Source organism: Rhyacophila brunnea, unplaced genomic scaffold (assembly GCF_057557595.1).
Source record: "Rhyacophila brunnea isolate RB1 unplaced genomic scaffold, BYU_Rbru_1.0 scaffold_16, whole genome shotgun sequence".
NCBI lineage: Eukaryota > Metazoa > Arthropoda > Insecta > Trichoptera > Rhyacophilidae > Rhyacophila > Rhyacophila brunnea.
In genome coordinates this window covers 11,908,680-11,935,232 of record NW_028232816.1, presented here as the reverse complement: position 1 = coordinate 11,935,232, position 26,553 = coordinate 11,908,680, and the positions used below count along the sequence as shown (strand labels likewise).

The 26,553-nt window shown below is 32.1% G+C and overlaps 1 protein-coding gene across 3 annotated transcripts in view; it reads right to left on the bottom strand.

The window, feature by feature from the left end:
- The window catches only part of Dab (DAB adaptor protein), a 60,159-nt gene that overhangs the window by 31,903 nt on the left and 1,703 nt on the right, over window positions 1-26,553 (bottom strand). The window contains exon 2 of one of the 3 annotated variants that reach the window (XM_085944118.1): window positions 4,126-4,262. The exons of 1 other annotated variant lie outside the window; for it this stretch is intronic. In XM_085944118.1, the coding sequence (XP_085800244.1) occupies window positions 4,126-4,165 (40 nt within the window). In that variant the 5' untranslated portion in view covers window positions 4,166-4,262. Of the gene's footprint in view, window positions 1-4,125; window positions 4,263-16,532; window positions 17,176-26,553 lie in introns of those variants that run through there. One more of the 3 variants, XM_085944117.1, reaches the window with a different exon arrangement.

The following is a 26,553-nucleotide window of genomic DNA, read 5'->3' as shown; positions in this document are numbered from 1 at the left end:
GCAAGATTTCATGCATGGATCAAAAAAGGTCAGAAGCTTCTGAATTTTCACGCGACAGTTGAATCTTGTGAGCTATCTGCGTCTGCGCAGTTGAACGACAGTGGCGAACTTGCCGGAAAAAAACGAACTACAGCGCATTTTTGACGTTTAACAATTTTCACAGACTGTCAATAATTAATATCACCATACAATGACGTCGCCTTTGGCAAGACAGTCAACACTTTTACGTGTAAACAGTTATTATCACGATAGTTTAAAATACACACTATTGGTGCCAGTAAATCCATGGACGTGTACAGGCGCTATAATGTTAAACAATAATAATTATATAAGTACCGATAATAAAAAAATAAAAAACTCTAATTAATTTAGTATTAAAGTGAATTCAAATCAGAACAGCGGTATCTTAAAATTTATAAGACTTCATAATTCGCCATTAATTAATTAACTTTTACGTCATCACAGTTATGTTTTTCTATTTTAATTAGGTAGGTAAGTACAAGAAACGTGTTTCCGTTGTGGTAACAAATCCTTCATAATAAATTATTATATTGTTAAAATTAACAGGGGGAAAAAGAAAATACGTAACTAAGTACCTATGTATATACAAAATACTTTCTATGTTATTTAATCATTTTTTTTTTTATAAAATTACATAACAAGGCCATAAAATCTCGTAAACAAAAAATGTAATCTCTAAGCTGTGTTTGCAATTTACACATCACTACTTAATGAATAATCGGTGCACCATAATATAGTATAATGTGCAATTCAGTGGCGAAGGGTGGAGGTAGGTTGGATTCGACATAAATAGTGCACACTTAACTTTGTCAGTTATTTGTTTTTGTTGAACGAAGAATACAATTTTCAGATGGTGCTGGTTAGTTTTTTTTAAATTCAATTAAATCCTGCCTAACCCAATCCATAATGGTTTAATTATGCTATGGGCAATCCGATAAAAATAGTCACAAATTTTTTAGTCATATTTATTTGTTTTCGTTAATTTATTGGTTTTGGTTAGTTTTTTTTTTAAATCAGGACTAAACCAAACCGTAATCGATCAAAACTATTCTTCTATCTATAAAATATCTAAAATGATGTATGGTTTAATGGTATAATTTTAGTTATTTTATAGATAAACGAATATTTTTTTACTATTATCTACTATGGCTTCGATTGGGCAGGGTTTATTAATTGAATCTAAAAACTAACAAACACTACATACACATTGTAGTGTTAGTTTAATGAAAACAAACACGTTTGATTGACAAAGTTTAGGTTGCACTGTTTATGTCGGATCTTAACAGGTGGAGCCTTCGCCACTGTAAAATGTTGCTGTAAACAGTATGATAATATGATAGATACATTGTGAATAGTTTTAATATATAACACATAGGTAAAAGGTAAAAACATGTAAGCTTTAAAACACCACGATACAATCTAAAATGTGAGTAAAATGTAATATTTTTAATCGCTATTGGACATGCAAAGTGGCACATTGTCACCATATTATAAATATAGCAAGCATATTTTCAATAAATAATATACATAATAAATCCAAACCCACAAGCAAATTATTTAAAAAAAAAAAAATGTCAACTATGATAGAATACTCAGGGTCGTGTGTCTAAAAACTATATTAATCATTATACGATTTAGTTATGTATGACAAAGTTTATATTTTTATTGAAAATAATAAAAACAAACACAAATTGTTTTAGACAGTCGACCTAATATTCTAACACGGGTAGAAAGTCGTCAGGTATAAATTGGCACATTATTCAATAATAATACAGCCATAGCTAATATCGATCAAACATTACACTGTTATGATAGCGATGGTTAATCTATTTATAAATGAAGAGTGACATTGCAGAATGTACCAAGTCTAAAATTATATTATTATATTAGTCTGCTATTTTGGAACCATAATATTATATTATTTGGCAATTTTCTAGACCTAAAGAAATAGAATTAAATTATTGTTCTATATTTGAAAATAACAAAGAAGATTGGGATGGGGGAGCCACTGTCGAAAACTACCCAATCAAGACTCATAACTGGACAAAATCTAACATTCGAATGACATTTTGAAAATGGCGTCCTATGGTAGATCGTAGTTCCATTTTTGGCCATTGTACAGATAAGTTTGTAGGTCTGTAATTAACAATTATAAACGTATGTCGATTTGTGTAGGTGGTTATTACGCATACTATTTAAAAATGTTATATCGACTGATATTCGAATAGACTGAAAAATCAGGATAGTAAGATATTCACATAGATAAGCACATTATCGCTGTGAAACAGAAGTCAAGATTACAAAGCAGACATATTTTTGGAATGCATTTACTTTTTGAGGAAACCATTCGTAGTAAATTACCGTGTTAAATGGTCGTTTTATTAACGTACTTTTACGAGGAATGGTTGTGAGCCATTCGTCCAACACACTGGCTCCATGCAATGAATCAAAATAAAACACACATTGAAAAAAACCAAGAACAATTATTGCTTGCGATTACAGCGATTTATTAGTTTTGAATTAATCGAGTTTGAAAATGATTGAATCCAATTAATGTATGCGATGCAGAGTATAACTTACACATATTTTTGATAACAAAACCATACTAAATGCATTTTTTTTATTAGGGGGCGTCCATATATGACGTCACGCTTTAGAGAGGCAGGGGAACTGATATTATAATATGATGATTTGTGACGAAGTAGGAGGGGATCAGAGAAAATAATTTTAACTGTTTTTTTAACGTTTAGGGGAGGGGGGGTGTCAAAAAATGTGACGTAATATAGAACTGTTGGTAAAAGGTTATGTGACAATGGGGGGAGGATTAAATAGCCAAAATCGTGTGACGATATATAGGTATATGGACGGCCCAAATTAAAGAGACTTAATATTTTAAATGAATTATAGATCTCAATGATTTGTAATTTTCCACCAAGTACGATTTAGAATGTCACTCTTCAAAATGATTTAATGGAAAAGCAGTGTTGATTCAAATAACATTACAAATTTTCACCTGACGACGGTAAAACAAAAACCAGTAAATATTGCGAAGATGTACGAGGTGAATTATAATACAATATATACAGTGATGAGTTGATGACTGATGATAAAGTGAAGACTGAAGATTTAAAAATGTGCAATAGATAATATTATTATTATTATACTGAATGGCGACCCTTTGACATGGCAATACAATTTATTATTGTTCTATATTTGAAAATAATAAAACATACTTTTGTAGGTAATTTCGTCTTTTAAAGGTATGTCGATTTGTGTACCTTATTTTATTACGCATACATACTATTTAAAATGTTGTATCGACGAATGCCCATACCCCGAGTAGACTGCAAAAGCAGTATAGCAAGGATAAGTCAAATTTTGAATAAAGAAAAAAATTCTAAAACAAAAATCTTGAAAAGCTTTTAAAGAATGTTCAATCAACGGGTATCGAAAGATTTAAAGATAGATGCTCACTTTACGGAAAAAAATGTTAAATGTTGGTAGACAAAAATATGTTGTTTTCCCTGCATAGTAGATTATTATGAATAAACAGAAGGTTATTCGATTTATCAAAATGTAATTTCGAAGAAAACGTGACGTTTTTAAAACCGGTATGTTGTTACCAAAGGATTTTTGTCATTATTTATCTGACTAAGAAAACATTATTAATTCGGTGATGCAATGAAACTACTCAGGCAGGAATGATGATAAGATGAGAACGATGAAGATTTTACTGGCAGGCAAGTATTTCCTTAGAGTTTTATCGAATCATTAAGTGGGTACATTGAATTTCAAATAAGAAATAAAATTTAAAACAAAGAATAGTTATGTTTTTTTTATGTGTTCTAATTTCAAACATTGAAATAGAATAAGCATTATTTGAAAGAAGTAAAAACATGAAAATGATTTCTTTGTATTAGGAACAATATTCAAATAATGTAGCTACGCACTCTCGTCACATTTAAAAATGAAACAAAAGAATAATGAAAATCTGTTCTTATTTCAAACATTACACAAGTATAAAATATGAAGCATTTGAAAAAAGAAAACGCGAAATGTTTTTTCTATTATTATTATTATTATTATTGAATTAAAACAACTCACCGGGCGGCCTTAGCAGATGCTGAAAATGGCAGACTTGCATTTTTTGGCTCTTCCACAACAGCCACTATGTAAGTCGACTTATTTACAGTCTGTATTACGTCTTTTCATGATAACTCTTCACAATCTAGTCTCAATACCTGGCAATTTTAGGCAAACATTTTTGATTTAGATTCATTTTTCATAACACGCGGAACACTTGTGCATTTTTTTATTTGTCATCGAGCAAACACGCAAAATTAGATAAACCATAGTCACACACAAGGATAAACTCATTTTGGTTTCAACAAACTGATTGCTCTATTCGTATCTCCGACACAAATGGAAATAAAAATGAAAATATTTCAATTCTTTTTGGTACGATATCAGCGTTTGTATAACCCTCAAATAAATAAATACATATCTAAAAAAACTGAGGTAATTTTTAACATTCATTTAATTGAAATTGTAACGGACCTAGTTAATTTTTTTATACTTGAATAATAAAAATATAAAACAGTGCTAATTATTGGTACAATTATTTATGGAGTTACTATTCCGGCCGTGTCCGATCCTAATTGGATCATATGGGCCTCCACAGAGTAGAGGTTTGTATTAACAGATTTTGTTTGGAAAAAGAAATGGATGTCAGCCACTTGCTCAACCTATTAGGTCCATACCCTGACTCACACACAAATTGAAAAACAATATGTGTACTTGCCAGACCCAGGATTCGAACCTGGGACCCACGGCGTGATAGTCCAACGCGTAAGCCGCTCGGCCACCGTGGGTGACGTGTGTTACTATAGGGTTATCAAATAAGAGACAATATTGCACTTTTCTCTCAATAAGATGATTGTGTCACGAAGTGTATGGCATGTTGCACCACCTTGTTGGAACCACATTCAGATCAAAATCATCCAATTCATGCCAGAAAAAAATCAGTATCTAACCATGTTTCTATAGGGTTCTCTATTGACAGTGACTGCATTGCCATTTTTATAATTAATAATTTAAAATACAGTCCAATCAAGCAACCACAGCGAACTGTTAATTTTTGTGAATGTAAAGGTGTTTCACGATTAGCATGTGGGTTTTCAATACTCAAAATTCGACAATTGTGCTTATTTACGAATCCATTATGTAATCAAATATTGGGTCATTCGGTTTAAGTTCTCGTGTTAACTGTATTCCAAGTCCAAGTTCTTGAGAACGATGCGTAATTGATTGTTCTGAATTTTCATCCACATTTTCATTCACAGCATCGACATTTTCAGCAGTAAGTTTACGTTTGTAACGGGTTGGATTCTTAACATCACAAACATTACCATTTGACTCGAATTTTTCGATTAAAGTACGAATAGTAAGCTCTGTATGTCGATTATTTTGACTATAAATTTCACATAATGCTCAAATAGATGATTAATTATTATTGTAATAAATTTTTAAAAATTGCATGCGCTGTACGACTGTGTTTCTCTTCGTAATGATTTGTTAAACAATACTGAACAAATATAAATTTAGGTGGGAATCAGAAAAAATTGCTGCTATGACGTTTTAAAAATTTATAATGCTAATTTGATAACCATATAGTTGCTAAGGCAGTCACCTCTATAAAAAAAAATCTTTTGAGATGTTCAAAAAAGACTGGCTTTCATATGAAGAATTTTAAATATAATTATTTGCTCTTTTCTGGAGAATATAATGAAATCATTTATAAAATGTGTATTTCAGCCGGTTTTCACATGTAAAAACGCCTTTGGGATACGTTTTTCGCTCATATTGTTAACTTTATCAAGTATACAAAAGTGTATCAAATATGATTGGTAGGTACTTAATAAACCTAGCCGTGTGAACGAACTACGTTTAAAGGAATACTTATACATATTTGCTTATTTGCTTTGACAAAAATAATATTATTATCAAATAATTGCGGATGTGAACAACGAAACAGAATGAATGACCGATTGCAATACTAAGTATTATTATTATACACTATTTTGCTATTTTATTTACCAACAAAGTTACAGCAATAATAAGATAAATGGTAAACCACACCGGTTGGCGATGGTTGTGAGTTCAAGTCCCATTCAATACATATATTTTTCTAAAAAAAAAAACAATAGGAATGTGTCAAAGGTGTTCTAAATTATGTATGTTGAATAAAGAATGCTACATTCTTAAATTTTGTGTAGTTATGTATTGGATAAAAAATAGTTTAATATACCGTTTCGACGAATAATTCACAAGATTTGAGAATGTAGCATTCTATAATATATTGAACATACATAACTTTAAAACTCACTTATACGAAAATCGGTAGTCAAAAATAACGCAATTTTAGTTAAAATTGTCGTAATTAAGTAGGATGCCCGTAGCTTAATTGCTTAAAGTACATTGGCGCGATCACAGTGGTTATACTGGTTCAAATTCCGTCGGATGTCGTATTTTTTTCAAAGTGAGATTTTTTCTAGTACCTAGGTGTTTTCACGATATGTATGTTGTAATAAAAATACCTTCGAACTAGCCACCGATTCTAACCATTTTTTGCTAGCGGAAGAAACTGGATTTGATACGGTAGAAAAATTACTTCTCGAGACAAAAAAATCATTATCAAATAACGTCAAATACTGAAGGTAACTTGTGGTAATTTACAAACAATACATACGCATTAATTAAATCATTAAATTTGTGTGTAAAATAGAAAATAAAGATTTAAAAATTTCAGCCACTTCTATTTCGAATTTAATTTTGAGTTTAATAGTGATGTTGGTACGCGAAGTGTTAATGAGGAGAAAAACACACGAATGTGTCATTAAAACGCAATTTCTAGCATTAATAATAATATATCTGTATTTTCCAGTGAATAACCTATATAGCAGTTTATGTATAACTACGAAATTCAGACACCCTAAAATGGACGTATTATTTCAAATTATTGTTTTATAATAATCTGGAACAATCTCAGAAACATAAAAAATTCTCTAAATTAAATTAAGTATTTTGTATCGTTATATAATTGAATAAAAATGTATTAAAATGAAAAAAATATATATAAGTAAATAGGATACAAGTGCAAGTAAACATTAAAACTTTTTTTTTTTGAAGATTCGGATATCATATAAGTATTATTAGCACTGGGACAACTGGACGCCAGGACAAGTGGACGCCGCACTGAAGTGATGTTTATTACTGGTATAAATAGACGTTCGTTACGATTTTATACAGAAAGTAGAGTACTTAGTAGTTCTTCTTTTTTAATTAATTCTGCTCTTAACATATTAATATGTTTTTATTGCGGATTGAGAATTATTACACCTGACGCTTCATATAAAAATAAAAGAACCCTCTTCTAGTTGGAACTTAAACATATTATGCACAATTAAATCATTATTTACGTGTGCATATTTAAATTCTCATCAAGTATTAAATGATACAATAATTTATAAGAATTTAATATATATTTAAAAAGTACCTATAATTATTCACGAACGTCTATTAATTTTCGTATTTCATTCGATTGCGTAGCGCCTAGTTGTCCCGGCGCCGAATCGTCCTAGACCCGTATTATCGATATTATTTTTTTTAAATAACCACGCCCTTGCTTTTTCGTACAAGGTGGATGAAAGTGTTAATTACATTTAGTCATTATCTTACAAATTCGCACATATAGTTTTTAGGTGAAGTGTGCAGGTAATCATATTCCTCCAATTAAGTATGTGTTCAATTAAATATGTTGTGTAGTGCTCTTGTGTTGTTTTATTGTTTGGTATTTCGTGAGATGGTCTAATGCGACAACTTAATATCATATTTAGTTGACACTGATGCAACGAGCAAACGAAACGCCCACATCTATGAGCTGTAAGGTGAAGTATGCAGTTAAATATATTCCTCCACTTAATGTGTTTAATTAAATATTTTGTGTAGTGTTCTTGTGTTGTTTTTTGTTTAATATTTCGTTAGACGGCCACCAATATTAACAGAATTTGAAATAAATAACACCTGTGATTCATAGCTGCTAGAAAATGTTCGCACAATTATTAGTGGTTATATCGGTAGCTTAATTCAGTATTTTTCTAATATGTATGTTTAAAGTTGTACCAAACTATTTATATTGAATAACGACTGTCCTAGTCTTATCTCGTATGTAGATATTATTCATAGAATAAAAATAATAATTTAATTAAAAAAATATGATTGTTTTCTTGTCACACAAATTATTGATATCAAATATTTATTGTGGTTTGTTCGGTTAATACCCCCCCCCCCCCCACCATCAAAGCAGACATTACACATTATAAAAGGTATTTTTCACTTGAAATCTGTGACTGAGTAAGCAACTAGTCTACTGGAAAGAATGAATAGCCAGCTGTAGTGTAGTATTCATAAACAATCAAATTAATTCATCAATATTTCGATATGTATTTGCTATTCATTTTGTTGACATACAATAAAGGAAAAGCGTCACTATTTCGTCCAACCAATCACTAATGATGTTATACCAATTCAATACAGATTTTTTTTCAAAGTAGGTACCTACTGCTCATTAGCGTTTTTAAGGTCAAAATAATATTTGTATGCCATGAAATATTATTCGGTATTTACTCATATTATAGTGAAACTATAATATATTATATAGAAACCTAATTTCATAATAACACATATATACATAAATCATAATATGTTTTACTAGGTATTACTTAGCTTCACTTGTGCTCAATATGTAGATATTTATATAATATGATAAACTACAGTGACGAAGGGTGAAGGTAGGCTGTTAAGATTCGACATAAATAATGCACACTAAACTTTGTCAGCCATACTTATTTGTTTCCATTGAATTAAGAATACAATTTATTTACAGACGGTGCTGGTTAATTTTTAAAATTCAATTAAACCCTGGTTAATTTAAGTTTTAGTAGATAATAGTCAACAAATATTTTTCTATCTATAAATATATAAAATGATGTATGGTTTAATAGCATAATTTTAGACACTTACTTTATAGATAAACGAATATTTTTTGACTATCAACTATTATGGCTTGGTTTACCCAATGTTTAATTGAATTTTAAAAACTAACCAACACTCACTGCAAATTGCAGTCTTAGTTCAATAAAAACTAATATGTATGACTGCCAAAGTTTAGTGTACACTACTTATGACGAATCTTAACAGCCTACCTCCACCCTTCCCCAGTGCTGCATATACATATAAATATAAATGAACCCGACACACGTATCTCAGTCTGAACGCGCCCCATTTACCGAAACCTCTCGTTAACCATATATTATAATTCATTACATCATATATTTCTTTCTAGATACTACTTACCTAGCGGATAACTAAAATTTATATATATATATATATATATATATAGGTACATTTAAATAATCATGCTTTCCAGATTAATGTAATGTCATTTATTTATGTATTGTCTACTGAAAAACTACTGAAATACCTACTATTCGATGCAACAATTGTGTTAATATAACATTTTCTAAGCTATGTGGTTATATCACAGATTAGTATAACACTAGGTTCGTATATAGATACTATGTTAAACTATGTATCAACAATAGATAATAACAATAGAACATTTACTAAGGGAAACACTATGACAGAGTATCTCGAATATAATAATACCTACGTACAAGAAAGATTAGTTACAATCAGAGCTGGAAATGGAACCGGTACCAAACCATGAGAACCCCTTAAGTATTTTGGAACCGCAAGCCTTTATTCGTAACCTAGAGAACCACATTGTTTGTTTAACTATAAATTTCTTATATTGGAGCCAGTTATAAAAAAAAATAGTAAATTATATATCATTAATCATTATCTATAGCCAGAATTATTTTACTGACGTGGTTAAATTTTGGTAACCACAAGCTCCACCTGATAAAGATATATTGAAAAAGTAGCATATAAACATAAATACTTTATGAGTTTTGCAATAAATAAAACAAAAAAATTGTTTTAAAGATACGGAACCGAGCCGCCGCATTCGATTTTCTATTGATGAAACCGGATCTCAATTGATTTTTCCACAGGATACGAACCCGGAATTGAACCTTTAAAGATTGGGGATTCTAACAGCACTGGTTACCTTCAATACGGTGGCAGACGAAGAAAATAAATCAAAATTTATAGCAAACCACGAGCTTATTTTTACGTATCAGTAAAACCATATAGTACATAGATAATCAACAGCCCACGCAAATAATTTAGTGCGGTCGTCTCAATAATAGAAAATCCGTATTTAGTTTAGTATTTATTTAGGAAAAAATAAAAAGTTAATTTTATAAAAGCATTCACATTAGATAATTAAAAATCAAAATGTAATGAATAAAATAGAAAAACTTGATTATTTATTGAGTTGGAATTGACTCAGTGGAATTCGATTTATAACTATTAGTTATTACAATACTTGGACGTCGGAAATAATCTCAACTTTGAGAGAAATAGTCAGAGTAAACGAAGTTGTTTCCTTCCAAGACATTTAACTGTCACTTGAAATGCATCTTGCACAAAACACTATAATAAGATTAATTGTCATGTATCTATAGATTGAAAACTTAGTGCATGACCAAAAACATGAAAAAGTGCTGGACTCAAAAAGAAAAATACATGTGGGTATTTGACAAGATCTTCATCCAGTATTGGGTTGAAAATATAACGTTTGATAATTTATTACGATGGTTAGAAAACATAAGGAAATACATTGTATTAAATTCAATACTGGCAACATTCAAATTTACATGATATTTTGATAAAATTAGTATACGTATTATCTTCAAAAATACTACAGGCAAATTGGAAAAACGCAGTGGTAGACTGCATTGCGTTCATTGATCGAACGGGTCAGCGTTCGGGGTAAAGAGTTATAAAGTTTTAAATAGGGTACAAGCAAAGATTTCGCAGTTAAAACTCCAGATAGTTAGAACATATAAAATGTATGTTACATACACAACACTGCAAAATAAAACTATACGAAAGGTCATCTTTATGAATAGTGAATTCATCTAAATATGTTGTAGATATATAATATACCAGTAGCGTGCGGTGACCTTTATTTTTACGGATATTGTCAAAAAATATAATATATACCTGTCTATTTTTTACATAATATCTACCTCAGTTTTTGACACTATTTTAATCGTGGAATGCGCGATGAATTATATGGTTAAACGTAAATTGCACGTATTACATTTCACCGTAGCACAGTTCGCCGTGAGCTTTCTTATCGATTATTTATAGCACCAAGATGAAAAAATTACGCGTTGTTGTGGAGCACTTTCATAGCCGATTTCGGCAAAATTCGTGAATTCAGAAATGAAAACCTAACCTAACCTAACTTAATCTAACTTAACAAATAATCCAGTATATCGGATATTTTCAAAATTTGTTTGCCGCTGGCTTCCTGTAAACCGACAAGAACCGTGTTTTATTTAGACATATTTTATCTCAGTAATATACGACCCAAAGAGGTTGGACAGTATTTAATAAACGACCATATATTTAAGATACAATATTTCATGGTGAAGTGTGATACGGCAAATTGCATACGTACAAATTTCCGGACACGGAATTATATAATGTGTGGTATTGAGGAAAAGGAATATTAAAAATATTTTCGTAATATTAATAATATAGATCCGTATTAGTTAAATAAAATTGACCACAACATAGCACAATAAATTACATAATAGTATTACGCTGTACTTTATCGATTGACAACCGGTGGACAGATATCGTCATATAGTGGTACCCAAGGGGCACTAAACGAGCACACGAATACCCAAAAACCGGCTGGATAGACAATCTCATAAATTTCGGTGGACGTACGTAGCAGCGAATAACTAACCAGGGACCGAGAAGAGTGAAATGAGGTATGAAGGCTTTCATCCAACAGTGGATCGATTATTTCTATGATTCAAATGTACAGCGTCTATATATTATAGTAAATAATTATTATGTGATCACCCCCTGAGTTGCTTGGCATACCAACAAATTCATCATTGGAGAGCTAATGATAGAAGACAGACACTCAATGATTTGTCTGAGACCAAATCTTCAGTTATGTGACTCGGTTCAGCCTACTGAGTACTGAGTACTACAAGCTAATGAGAAGTGGTGATGAAAAAGTCTGACCGATCAAATCAAGAATGCGACAAGGTGCCGATAATCCGATTAGCTAAGCCCAGGAAAAACTGAAAGTTCAGAATAGAAACTGCACGCCCGTGGCTCCACAGTCTACTGCAGGAGTGAAAGAAAAAGAAGATTTGAATCTCCGAAGATTTGTTTACCCTTCCGGTCGCGCAGTAGGCTCTTTGCATGGTATGAGAATAATTTGACGATGAGTGTAACGAGTGCCCGAAAGAAGACCAACATTTATAACTTTCACGATTAATGGGAAATAGAGTATTTGTTTGTGGTGGTGGATAATTTGTAATACCCCAATCAATGTCCTCAGTCAAATAATATACGTTAAGTTGAAGAATGCAGAGCGTTGTAGCGGAGCTCGGAGCATTGGAGCAATGGGGTTTTATCCGTAGCACCGAAAATTTGTAGTGCTCCACTGCTCTAGATGTTTTTTTATTATTACATTTTCGTCCGAAAATCCAATGACAATATTATATTTGACACTTTGGAACACTGGAATTAATTGAAATATGGAAACACTACCGAGTGATAAATAACCTCATTTTTTTTTACATAAAAGGCAGACAATGAAAGACGATTTGCTGTCAGAATTTTGTTAAACAGAATTAATAATGTAAAGGACGAATAATAAACCTTATTTCAAAACTACTTATTTTTTTATTTTTTTAACATTAAATTTTTATCCATATAATACCTATTCAATTCAATTTATTTATTTTTACATATTGTGGACATTACAAATTATAAGTTTAAGACGTTCACAACATGACATAAAAAAGAGATAGATAGTATGTTATTAAACAGTAGAAATATGTACATACAAAAATATTAATTATATAGGTACATGGAAATACACCGGATGAGTTAAGCAGACCCTATTTTAAAAATTTATAAAATAACGTCCACCTATACTCATCCTCACGTAGGTGGAATATATCAACACCCGAAGCAATTTCGTTGAACATAGTTATCGCCCTCCCAAATTGGCATTACCAGTGGCAGGTTGGTTCTGCACCTTAGGAGAATAAACAACTGATTTTCTCTATTTCTAAGATAGTTATCAGGGACACACTGGTCAACACTGCCCAGAATGGCAGAGTTCTCGTTTATACGTTAAAACTTTTTACCCGGAGTTAAGCTGGAGCAAGTATTAGGTCCCGGAGCGGAGCAACTCAAAAAATGGTCCGCTCCAACCCTTTGGAGGAATGACATTGGAAGAGTGTCACTACCAGTTTTGATACTAGAGTAAATCATAGCCTAACTAAAGTTGGAAACGCCTGAAATTGTAACCAACGAATAAAACGCTAAAAATCATGGAATCGACAGAATAATAGCTTTCCCTACCTATGCGTTTATTGCGAAGCCATATCATAACATAGTAAGTACGTGCGCTATAAGCCATCAGCTGTTGTTATATGATTCACCCTTTTGGAATACGATACGATATCCCACTGCTACTGCACATCCTGATTAACCCACTGGAAAGCGTTGTAATTTGTAATTAGGCGACCCGACATTTAACCAAACTGTAGACATGACAAATAGCTGTGTAAGTAGTGTTAAATGGTAGACAAAGAAAACTTAAAATACATTCATTATAGGGAATTCCAATTTTAGATGTAGGATTTGAATTTTTTTAAATTTAAAAACGGAACATTTATATTGACAGCTGCTGTCATTTAATTAAAGTAGGGCTTCCCAAAGAGTGTGCCGGGTGCGATTGGGAAATGTGCCGCAAGATATTCGATTGTTCAAAAGATATCCAGTTATTAAGAAACGAATATAAAAACTTTTCTATTTGCCACCCCATTTCTTAGCGAACTATCGATTTTTCTCGTCGATGATCACTATGAAGAATTCAAATAGGTCATCATTAAAATTACTTGACCCGAAATTACGAAATTAAGTTACGTTTTTTCTCTACTTCTAAAATTCACTGATAATAAGCATAATATTCACAAAATTAATCGTTATTGACGATGTCTGTCGTCCGTGCAATTTTCACACGTTTCTATTATGTGAAAAATTTACAGATATTGCAAAGAATCGAATCTGGTTATTTTCATGTTAAATTTACGTTTCTGTTACGCAAAATACTAATAAAATTAAAACACAATACTATGTAGTAAGTATTTATTTCAAATATGCTTCAGCTCCGGACGAAACCGATCCTTAAACTATATGAAATGAAAAATACATATTGTAGGTATTTTATTTGAATTAATACAAAGTCTTTCTACGAATAATTGACAGTTAACACCATTAATGAAATAACACGCACAATATGTCAATTTAAGAGTTTGTAAAAGGTGGATAATTATGCACCTATTAGACCAGGGGAGGGCAAACTGTGGCCCGCCGGGTATTTTTTCGCGGCCCGCCATCGATAATTGTACTTGTGATTACGAATAACTTTTTTATAATTTTTAAAAAAATATTGACAATAGAACATAATTTGAAGAATTTGTTGTTTCGTAAATGTATTATCTCAGTACGTATTCCTTGCGTCTCGTCTCACACTATGTAACCACGATTTTCTACGTTGAACATCGATTTCAATAGATATTGATAGTGTACCGACAGAGCTACAACTTGAGATTATTAATCTGCAGTGTGACACTAATTTAAGAGAATTGCATCGTCGTGAAGAAATCTCCAAATTTTACAATGCTCTTAATTCAGACAAATTCGACCAACTTAAAGAGTAGGTATGTAAGAAAAATGTTCGTTATTTTTTGATCAACCTATATATGTGAACAAACATTTTCGATCATGAACCTCAATAAAAATTCTTTACGATCAAATATCTCCGATGCCCATTTACTAGCAGTTTTGAGCTTTGATTTTGAACAATATCAACTACAAAATTAACACCTAAATTTAAAAAAATGTACAACAGTTTCATTCTTCTCATTATTTTTTTTGTAATGTTTATTTTTCGTGATAATAAATAGTGTATATCTAAAAATGGTATTTTACTTGCGGCCCGCCGCTCATTTTGAATTCTTGAATTTGGCCCTCCATCCAAAAAGTTTGCCCGCCCCTGTATTAGACACATAAGTATTCTTCAGTGTGCCCCACAAAGATTTTAAACTTTGAATAATACGTGACGCGAAAAGAGTTGGCAAGCACTGATCTATAGAGATTTTATATTAATCATATATTAGTACAGTTTAATAAGGCATAGATACTAAGGCCTTCGTGGAATATTTTAACATGTTATATTAAATATATTTTTTTTTAATATATTCATACTACATATTAAATCTTCTATTGCCGGTAAAACGGGTATAGGTATGTATGAATTTGCAGATGTAAACTGGAGATCATAAAAATAATAAATTATAAATACGCAATGTCAAGACGACAATATCTAAAAAATATACAATTGACGTTTTCGTGTGTAAAATTTGGGTGCAGTTTTACGTTTGGTTTGTCGAGAAAATTCTAGCCGTCAGTGGTATTTTTACAATGTAATAAAAAGACTGGTCGTGTATTTCGCACTATTCTCTAAATTTCTATTCGTTTTTTTCTTCATTAGTGGTTATAAAGGCGTGTTATAGTTGTTTTAAAATTCGCTCCAGTAAATTATAAGGATTCGGGTTATGTTTTACGTTGAACTAATCAAATAAAATTGGTAATAATTCATTATCTACAACAATGGTATCAACAAAAAATGGTATCAAAAACGCGGTTTTATATCTTTTTTTAATTGTCATTATTTTTTATGTAAACTATAAATCCTTGATCACGCATTCCGAGCTTGAATTATGTAAATTTAACAATATGAAACAATATAATAAACACGAACTAGATAATATGTGCTAAAATCAGGCGATTATTCAGAATAATTAGTAAAATATTTAATAATTTGGGTGCTTACGATAATAAAAGGTTATTTAAAAAAAGAACACGCGGCATGGCTGCGGTGTGCAAAAAATGCATGCTGTTTTCGATCGCCAAAAGAAACTGTCAAAATAAAAAATTTAAAAAGAGAACAAAATTATTATTAAAATTAAAAGCGATTTCGTTTCTGCATGCATGGGTGCAGGAAACCCTTGACCGGCCCAAAGACAATGGACTATTGATGAGAATGAATAAAAGATGATGGTGATAGATGAATATTGTTATTTTTTTACATTGATGCGAGGGCGTAGCGCTGACCGTTCAGTGTGAAAATCAAACACTAAAATCTGATGATTCAAAATGATTGCGTTAAGGGATGCAGACATTAATTATTACTTCTGTGATTAATTTCAACTCACATTTGCAGGGACTCGTTTTCTTGCGTAATGTTTGCATTGGGAACTCAGCTTGCGGAAGCTTGTGGTTGAACATAGAGAAAAAACACTTGTTCCGATTATATTACATCGACCGCTATCAAACATTCAAATGTATTGGTCTCAGTGTGTCATTTCAATTTCATCGCAAATATAAAATATATTATTAACAATACTTTTTAAAAAAAATCAACAATATTTTAATATTAAGTATTCAACAGCCATTTGATTAAAAAAAAATACACTTAATAATGTGACATGTTATTAATTATTCCATTTTTAAAAATAGGTGTTTTAAAAAAAAGCACAGTGTGTCAACCTACATCGTACGAATATAAACACTTCAACTTGCGAAGGAACATCGATGGGTTAAAAGGTTATTATTTTATTTTTCAGTGAGACCGTATCGCGGTTGTGTGAGGCCGATCGGGCGATTAGTGTTGCCGCGGTGAGGGTACGGTCTTTCGAGACATCACGGCCGGACATTTAATATTGCTGCCATTTTCCTCGAATCCGTCGGTTACCGACGGGATTTCAAATTAGGAGCGAAATCATCCCGACGACTCGACGGGAAGATGTCGGATCGTTCGCGCGGCGGACCGAGCTGTCATCGCGGGCCGAGTCAATAATCACCGGAGAGGGTTGTGCGCTCGGTGTTGCCAGATACGACTTCGGGAATTTCCCTCACTCCAGACAATATTTTCCCGTATTGGAGGAAATTATATACTTTGTATCCTACTCACAACACGTACTACAAAATTAAGATGGCACTTACCTACAAGTTTCATAATGGTAAGTATGATAAAAAGCTGCTATTAATATTAAAAACTGATTCAATCATCGATGACATTTATATATAGATACCTACCTACAATACTACATTGTGGATTTAATCATTGCATATTGTGTTATTCTAGCGATTTGGTATGAAGATTTTCATCTGGAATTTCCTACACTTATTTAAAGAAGGTACAATTGGGCACAGAGAATAGCGTAGAAATCTATTATGCTCAACATATAAATTTAATATTACTTGTCAATTAAAAAATAAACCAACTACGAGTGTAGTTGGTTACGTCAATTCTAAATATCGGTATGTACCTACTTATATTTCAATTTTTAAACTGAAATAATAATTTACTAGCTGCCCGGTGCTACTCTCCATGAGAGGAAGTGTGACGTGTGAGATATGCTGTTTTATAGTGAAAATAAAATTAGTATATTGAAAATTTTCAGCTTCTTTTTGTCATTGGTGGTCACTGCAGCGGCCAATCTTGCATGTTCTTGTGAATCCATGTAGGAAAATTACATTACATATTATTTTATTTAAAAATATGGTACACGCATGAAAAAGAAGCTCGTGTTTTTGTTAAATCTAATATAGGTACGTGAATTAGTATCAAATCAGGAACAGAATGAAAACACTTGTCATCATAAATCGATAGATAAAATAATACGTTTCATAAATTGGTGGCCATATAAATATCTGAAAATACGCTTTACAATTTTAATATAATATGATTCCTGCGACATGTTCGTGAACTAAAAACCGCACACCATTCAGAATTTATAGATAACTTTTGGAAAATATTAATACTTGAAACAATTTAAAAATAATAAAGAGCGTTAACGATATACATGCTGGGCATAACGTGCAAGGATAAAACACGGAATAGTTAGATAAGGTAGTAAACTAGGTAAGCGATGTAATCGAGTTTACTAAATACCCATCATGGGTGGGATGGGATACATAGCCCGAAGAAGACTACATCGTTGATTTTCTTTTTTTCATAAAGTGGTACCAACGATATAGAAACCTCCCTAAGTAAAACCTAGAGGCCGCAGGATCGCCAACATCATGACGTATGTGGCAACGGAACATAGGTACTAGGCTGAGGAATGGAAACAGTGGATTGATAATGGCTGCTTATAATGAAAATATTTTAATAAACCTGTGAATAATATCAAAAGTAAATAATAAAGTTTTGGATATGCATATGTACGTTTTCTTGACGCATAAAGCTTTTTCCGAAAAGGGGGAAATTTCCAGCGACCCGGCAACACCGTGTACAGTGTGTAAGCGTTGTGGGTACCAGCCGACAGCCGGCCCTCCCCTCGTTTTCCGTGCCCCTCCCCGCCTGTGCCGCTATCTGATCAATATTCTGTGACAGCCGCCGAGCCTCCCCATTCCTCCGCGAGATACCACCTCGTTCGCTCGAATTTTCCATCTGATTTTCTTCGCCCGTCAAGTTGCAACAGTTATTCGCCGGGCGGAATAAATTCGCAGAATTAACGCACCGCTTCCTTTGAATTTTTCATTCGAAAATAGAACGTTACGTCATAGACAATACAACATTTTGAGAGTTACAAAATTAAAACTCCATACGAAAAACTATTGTCAATGTAGGTATACTTATTTATAACGGAATTGTTTTTTCTGAGATTTACAGCAATGTTTACGTAGAAAAGCTTTTATCTATGTGTGCCGGTGGTTGGCGACAGAATGTCTATACACGTGTTTATCTAACTGAACGAAGAATCTTACATAAGAAAATCGTACAATATTCTCGTTTATAATATTATATAGTACTTAATCGTTGAAAAAAATAATTTAGATTTAAATCAGAATGTAACCACACTGATTTATAATGCGACATACTTACAGCAGCGCCGCGGGAGATTTTTTTTCAGTAGACGACCATTATAGTGAATAAAAAATTCCGATTTTATTAATATATAAAAAAAAATATTCTGATGAAGTGAAATTACTAAATCGTCGAAATGAAACAAGTCGCATCTGCTGGGTGATTTTGTCAAAAAGAAGTGTTATCTACATCTTATAAAACAAGTTATTCCGTGGCAAGTTTACGACTATTTTCGGCTGAATTTGTAATGCTTATTTTCCGATATATGTTTATAATATTATATGTAACCATTCCAGATTAAAAACCCATTACTTCGATATTCAACCATTTTATAAATAAAATAAAAAAAAAACAAACGAATCCCTATTTCATCTTCTGTCACTTGGATACAAACTATGTTGTAATGACGATGTATTCTCTAACGTTAGGAAGTGTCATTTTTAAAACGTATTTTAGTTTATTAATTGCTACGAATTTGTAGACCTGTCAGAATAAGTTGGGTGCCCTGAGAATTTTATAAATTTATTTAATGTCTACTTATGATAAATTTTCCTACAGTTTTTTTCTAAGCATAATTAGATCTAATAATCATTGAGTATTCAACAAATTGTAGAGTGGGTAAACTAAACGTCACTAACTTTTATTTTTTAACATATACCTACCTATGTAATAGTATTTCACTGTTATGTCATATTAAAACAAAACTCGAAATTTTAACTGTACCAATTTTAGTTTTCATTAGCAAATATAGCAAATAGCAAATCTCACATCACACCGAATTTGCTCCCGTATGGAGTTGTTCCGGGAACCTAGTATTATAATATTTTGATAACATTCCAGTTTCAAATTGCTGCCCGTAACGCTGCAAATTGGCATCTACGCTTTAACTATAGATACATCCATCTACTTACGCTTTTTTGGCTTCGCAAACTCGAAATAATCGTGAATATATTTCACGGGTAGTTTCTATTTATTTATATATATATATTTAGAATTTGTATTATGAGTTCAATGAAAACAAATACCTTTTATGACTGAAAAAAATTAGTGTTCACTTTTTATGTCGGATCTTAACAGCCTACCCTCCCACCCTTCGCAACTGATATATCAGTATTCAAATTTCTACATTTTATCTAGATTTTTAACATGAGCTAACAAATAGGAGATATTATTAGATCTCCTAAACTAAACTAAAAGTTCGTAACTGGCAGTTTTTAAATTTACAAATGAGGAGGTTTAAAATATATAAGAATCGTGTTGTCTTTCGTGTATCTCTCAAATGTTACTTACGCCTTTTTGGCGTAGCAACCTCGATATTAAAAATAGAAGTCTCACCCAAGGACTTCGACTTGAACCAACTTCTAATATAAAATATAAGACCACTGCAAACAAAACTTAGCATAGAATTATAAACTTATTTTGGGTGAATCAAAAATTTAATAAATTAATTTTCTTTTGAGCAAACTTTCTTTTAAAACAGTCCTCGAACAGTGACGTGCGTCAGCAGAATAGAATATCAAAGCAGGAAAGAGATTCCCTTGACCTTTGACACACCATTACGACCCCCACCCTTCTCCGTAAGAGATGCGCGGTATTTTCTTCGATATTTGAATCGTACCGTAATCATACAATGCGATTAATATAGCACAAGTTTTATACCTGCCATTGTCCAACTTTACGAAACTATATTTTATATAACACAGTATTTTTTTGTATTTTTTTCACTTTTTAAGTTTTCTTCCATAATATGTTTCAAATTGTATATTATTTGACGTGGCAAAATATTAGAACTGCAACTTTATTGGTCACAAAGTAACGTTAAAAAAATTTGTCTGCATCTGACCAAATGTGAAAAAAGTTGATATGGCAAAAAGATATATCTGCATAAAATGCATGATAAAAAATCAATCTTTTTAAAAGATATGATTTGAGGTGTGATATAAAAGACTTTAAAATATCTTATAAACTAATTCTTGTCAGACTGATTTCAAAACTTTATTTTTGCTTTCCTGTAAAATTGTGTAAACAGCAGTTATAACGTTTGCCATCACAGTACCGATGTATGGTTACATGTTGGTTGTACGTATGCAGATCATTGTGGGAAACTTATACTAGTTGAAATCACAAAATCAAGATCTATAATTCGCCGGTATTCGTTATGTCAAATTCAGTAGTCCGCCTCGTGCCTATGTCAGCTGGCCGCCGTCGTATTTAACGTAGCTGAGGCATGGAACAACCCATCGGGACGAGCAATATTGTATGCGCCACTTCTAACTGAAGATGAGCTCATAAATATGGTTACATGTAAGTGTACGTATGCAGTTCATCGTGGGACACTTATTCGTGCGCCGCAGTACGTGAAACTTGAGTTTGTATAACATTTTATCAAATGACGAGTTCTTCGTTGAACATTTCACCGTGGAATACATTTATACATTTATACGTATCTTACAAAATGCGGCGATAGTTTGCAGATAGTACTGTTCCAATTAGATTAACCCTAACCTAACCTAACTTAGTAAAGACATCTCCACATGTTGTAGCATACGTGCAAATATACTCCACGGTGAATTGTTCAAAGAAGAACTCGTCATTATTTGATTAAATGTTACACGAACTCATTTTTCACGTACTGCGGCGCACGAATAAGTGTCCTGCGGTGAACTGTTTACGTACAAATTTCCGGATACGTCGATGTATACACATCAGTGGATATATTCTATACACAAGGCGGTTATCGGCGATAGTTTATCATATTTATGTATTGATGTAATATAATTGTTACAATAAGTTAAACGTCTAAACTGTCAAAACTGTCTATCTCGCTCTAAAAGTTAACACAGCCAAGAGAGACGCTGTTAAAAAAATAGAGCTTTTTGACAGTTCAGACGGTTAACTTATTTAAACAATTAACCGCCTCATACGATCCTTCGCCATATTGGAGAAATAGTCATTTTCATTAGTCAGGAAACACGGTAAAAATAATTGTAAAATAAAATTCCACTCGTATTTTTTTACTATTAGAGAAATTTTGGGGTGTTTATCTCACGTAACTGGTCGACCGGCCACGCTGCCCCCCCCCCCCCTTCCTTGGCCCGGGCCCCTACGCTAGATCCCTGACAGCCCCTCCCTTGTGCATGGTGGTGATTGTGAAACTCGCTGTTAACCAACTATTTTTATGAAATTAATAATATAATATATCACTTGTTCTAGTTTAATACTCATCACCTCAATTATTAATCGCAAATAAAACTATAAATTTAGGGTTAAAGAGATTTTTTTGTTTACCAAAGAACTAAAAAATGATTACTGTATCTACCTATGAATACTTAAATGGATATGTGCTAATAACTTTTATTTCGGTGTGGCTGTGGGTACTGGATATATAACTTTATATAATATACAAAATATTATGCATATACAGCGATGTGTCACCCAACAAAGGGTCAATCACTGAATCGGGCAAAATGCTGACCCTTGTGCCAAAAATATCCATGAAGGATGCTTCTTAAACCACCAATTCGCTGTATGAACGAACCGCACTAAGAGATATCTCGTTGTATTTAGGACTGGTTGTAAAAATATCGTAATAACTGATATTACCACTGTATTATACCTACGCACAATAAATCAATAAATTTAATAGGTACTTAAGGCTATACCTCAGTTGAGGCATGGTCTAAAAAGATCGTGGCTAGGCGATGCGCGGATTGTGCAAATGACGCCTGCCGAACGAAATATAATTTGTCATATAAAATCCAACATGCGTCCATTTACTTAGTGTTCTGTTTATTGTTCTATTAGTAACAATAATAATAATAATATGTTCATTGACATGTTTTCTTTTTAAAGTAAATGGGTAACGTTTTTAGTCATCTTTACACGATTTAAGAATTAATACCCCCGTCGCCATCACGAAACAAATTGACGTGTTCACACCTCTACGTTCGCTCTCCGATTGCCGGCGAGTCCAAAATTTCGTCGCATCTATAGTTGAAAATTATTTGCCGTTTCACTGAAGTATCGTCTTAATAAAATAACTACATATAAAACTAAAAGCAAATTTGGACTATAACCTTATACGTTATTACTGTTATGACGTTTGAAATTATTTGGTAAGCATCAAGGCTCGAAATGAACCGGAGCGCTGTTCCGTTTCATGAAATCCTCAAAATTATCGTTCCGTCTCGTGGAAAAATTATTTTGACCGTTTGAACTAGATAGGCCATATAACAAAAAATCGAATACACTTATTTTTATATAATATTCACATAATTAGGTAACTATGTTAATATTTTCAAGCGCTTTGGTTCGTAAAATTTTCTATTTCGAGCGCTGAAGCATGAAGCATGGTTAAGTTTATAAACTACACAATTAATATTAACATCTGCTTGTGCCATTTTTTTGATTAGCTATTTTTTATTACTTAATACTTTATTCATTGTGAAATGTACATGCTATTCATTGTGATTTGAAATTATTGACATAAAATATATTTCTAAGAATTATTAAAACGCTAATTTAACGCACCACGTAACTTACAACTCATAGCCAAGTTAAAACAAAATAATATGCATTATGTTTTCATTATAAACAAAAAATATAAGTACAACTTACTACCGTATTATTAAAATATTTTTAATACTATAGGCAAGCACTTGAATAATGAAACATATTATTATTTTTTACACGAACAGATATTGGTTGACTGAGATAGGCCGAATTTGAATTAAATTAAGTTGGGTGACTGACATAATTAAGTAGTTAATTCTTTTGTTCTGTCTCGAGATATCAAGTATGTTATTCGCCATCTTACCAGTCGTATTCGTATACCATATTATTCGTATAACACATTTGCTTGTTTAAATATGCTCAACTTGAGTTAGCACCTTATTGGCCTCATAGATTTTAGATAGATTTTTAAGGGTCAATAGCAAAAATGTCAACAAAACAATCAATACTGGCTGAGCTGAAAGGTTATGGAAACACAACATGATCATTAAAATTAAATAGTCTTGTATTCAGAATGATTTTTATAAGCATTGAAAAGTATATTTATACGCATTGGGTACAGTTAAGAGGGCATGTGTTCTAGATAGGTCGAAAACGAAAATGATTAAGAAAGTCTAGTTTTCATTCACAATATGCCTATGAAACATGGACTCTTAATGCAGGTAAGAGAAATTCAAAAATTGCGAGTAGGGCAAGTGGCATGGAAAGATGCAAGTTGGGTATAACGCGGAAATACCACAAAATAAACCCATGGATACGGGTAAAAACAAGTTTGAGACTTTTACAGTTGTTTGTATCGTATTTATAGAAAAGAAGGATGAAGTACACACCGTGAAAACCTAGAAATTTATAAGTATGAAAAAGACAAGATTGAGCGATGCGATAGGGGTCGCTAGGCATGTCGCTCGGCGAGTGGACAACCGTTCGACAAGAATACAGTTATACAGTGGTATCCAAGGGACACTAAATTACTAAACAACCACATGGATGTTTTAAAACTCGCTGGATAGACTAACTCATACGGTTCGGTGGGTGTACGAGGCAGCAAAGAACTAGGGACCGAGAAAAGTGGACAGAGGTAGGAAGGCTTTCATCCAGCAATGGATGACCCGGGCTGATAATGATGATAACACAAATGAAAAGTAAAAGTTAAATTTAGAAAAAAAAATACAGAGCAAATCACTGCTTTCTTCGTCATATAAATCATATTGGTTATAACTTATAAGTTATGTTATAAGTCTTTAAGTGAACCCACGCACCATTATATTTTTTTTAACTTTAACTTATTTATTTCTTATTTTATTACTTATTGCATCATTACATCACATTTCTCTGTATTTTTATTTTAAAAATCGTTAACACTTATTTTATGTCATGTCGTCAACGCTTTGAATTAGTAATTTGTTATGTTCATCATATGTAAAAAAAATGATTTCATTTGAAATTTAACATTGTTCTGTTAAATATAATCTGTAAAACTTTATATTGGATTTGCAATTGACTCTTAATTTTATGAACTTATTTGCCACGATATTTATATGGTACGATAGTTTATTATATTACCACCGTGTTTACAATATTCATATACTTACATACGGAACAGTGTGAACGTGTCTTAATATTTTTTTTACGGGGATTGTATGTTAGTCAACCGCCAAACTTATACACCGAACAATTGAGTCAATGCACACACATCAAAAACTCTACAGTGAAAACGTAAATTTGATCCAACCCCTAAGGACATGGTTATTAATAATTCTAAAAAAACCCCTAAATTCGAGGCACAAAACATGGAACAAAGTATGAGGATTGCATTCTCTACAGTCTTCTCACTCTACTCCAATGAGAGTCATAAAGGCGATGGCCATAATTATTTTACTTTATTTCATTTTGTTATAGATATTTAATACGAAAAGTATTGCAAATCAACTTGAGGGTTACTTATTAGCTAATTTACGAATACATGTTTGAAGTCGTCTATGGACTTACTTACGTGTCCATTATGGAAATTTCGCATACAAATACGTGATTATTTTTGGAACTTCAAAGCACATCTTTGATTATATACGTGTGTAAATATAATCAACGTTCTTTGGTCAACATGTATAAGTGAATGCCCGATGAATTCGATTCGAAAAACAAATCATAGACATCTTATGTATCAAATAAGCCTTCATTCGTAATTTTAGCTTAACGACGTTTACAATAAAACTCTTTTATGGTATTAATCAGCGGCAAGGGGTGGAGGTAGGCTCTTAATATGCGACATAAATAGTGCACACTAAACTTTGCCAGTCATACTTATTAATTGTTTTCATTGAACTAATAATACAATTTGCAGATGGCAGCTCACGTGGTGCAGTGTCTAAGGCGCTGGCTTTACATCCCGGAGTTCTGGGTTCGATTCACGGTGATGTCAAAATATATTTACATAATCTAATATGTAAATTCCTCAAGCCTGGGAGTTTTACTACTATTATTGGGCTTCACGGCCTGTTGTGGTGTTTAATAAAAAAAATAAACCCTGCCTAAATCAAACTTTGTCTAGGTATGCGTTATGGGCAATCCGACAAAAATAGTGTATACTTTTTCAGTCATACTTATTTGATTTCGTTGAATTAAGAATAGGTACATAAGTATTATTACAGATGATGTTAGTTATTTTTTTTAATTCATTAAGTTCTTCCCAAACCAAACCATAATCGATCAAAAATATTCTACTATCTGTAACATATCAAAAAGTATGTATGGTTTAATAGCATACTTTTAGATATTTTATAGATAAACGAATATTTAACTATTATCTACAATGGCTTCGATTAGGCAGTATAATTGAATTTAAAAAAAAC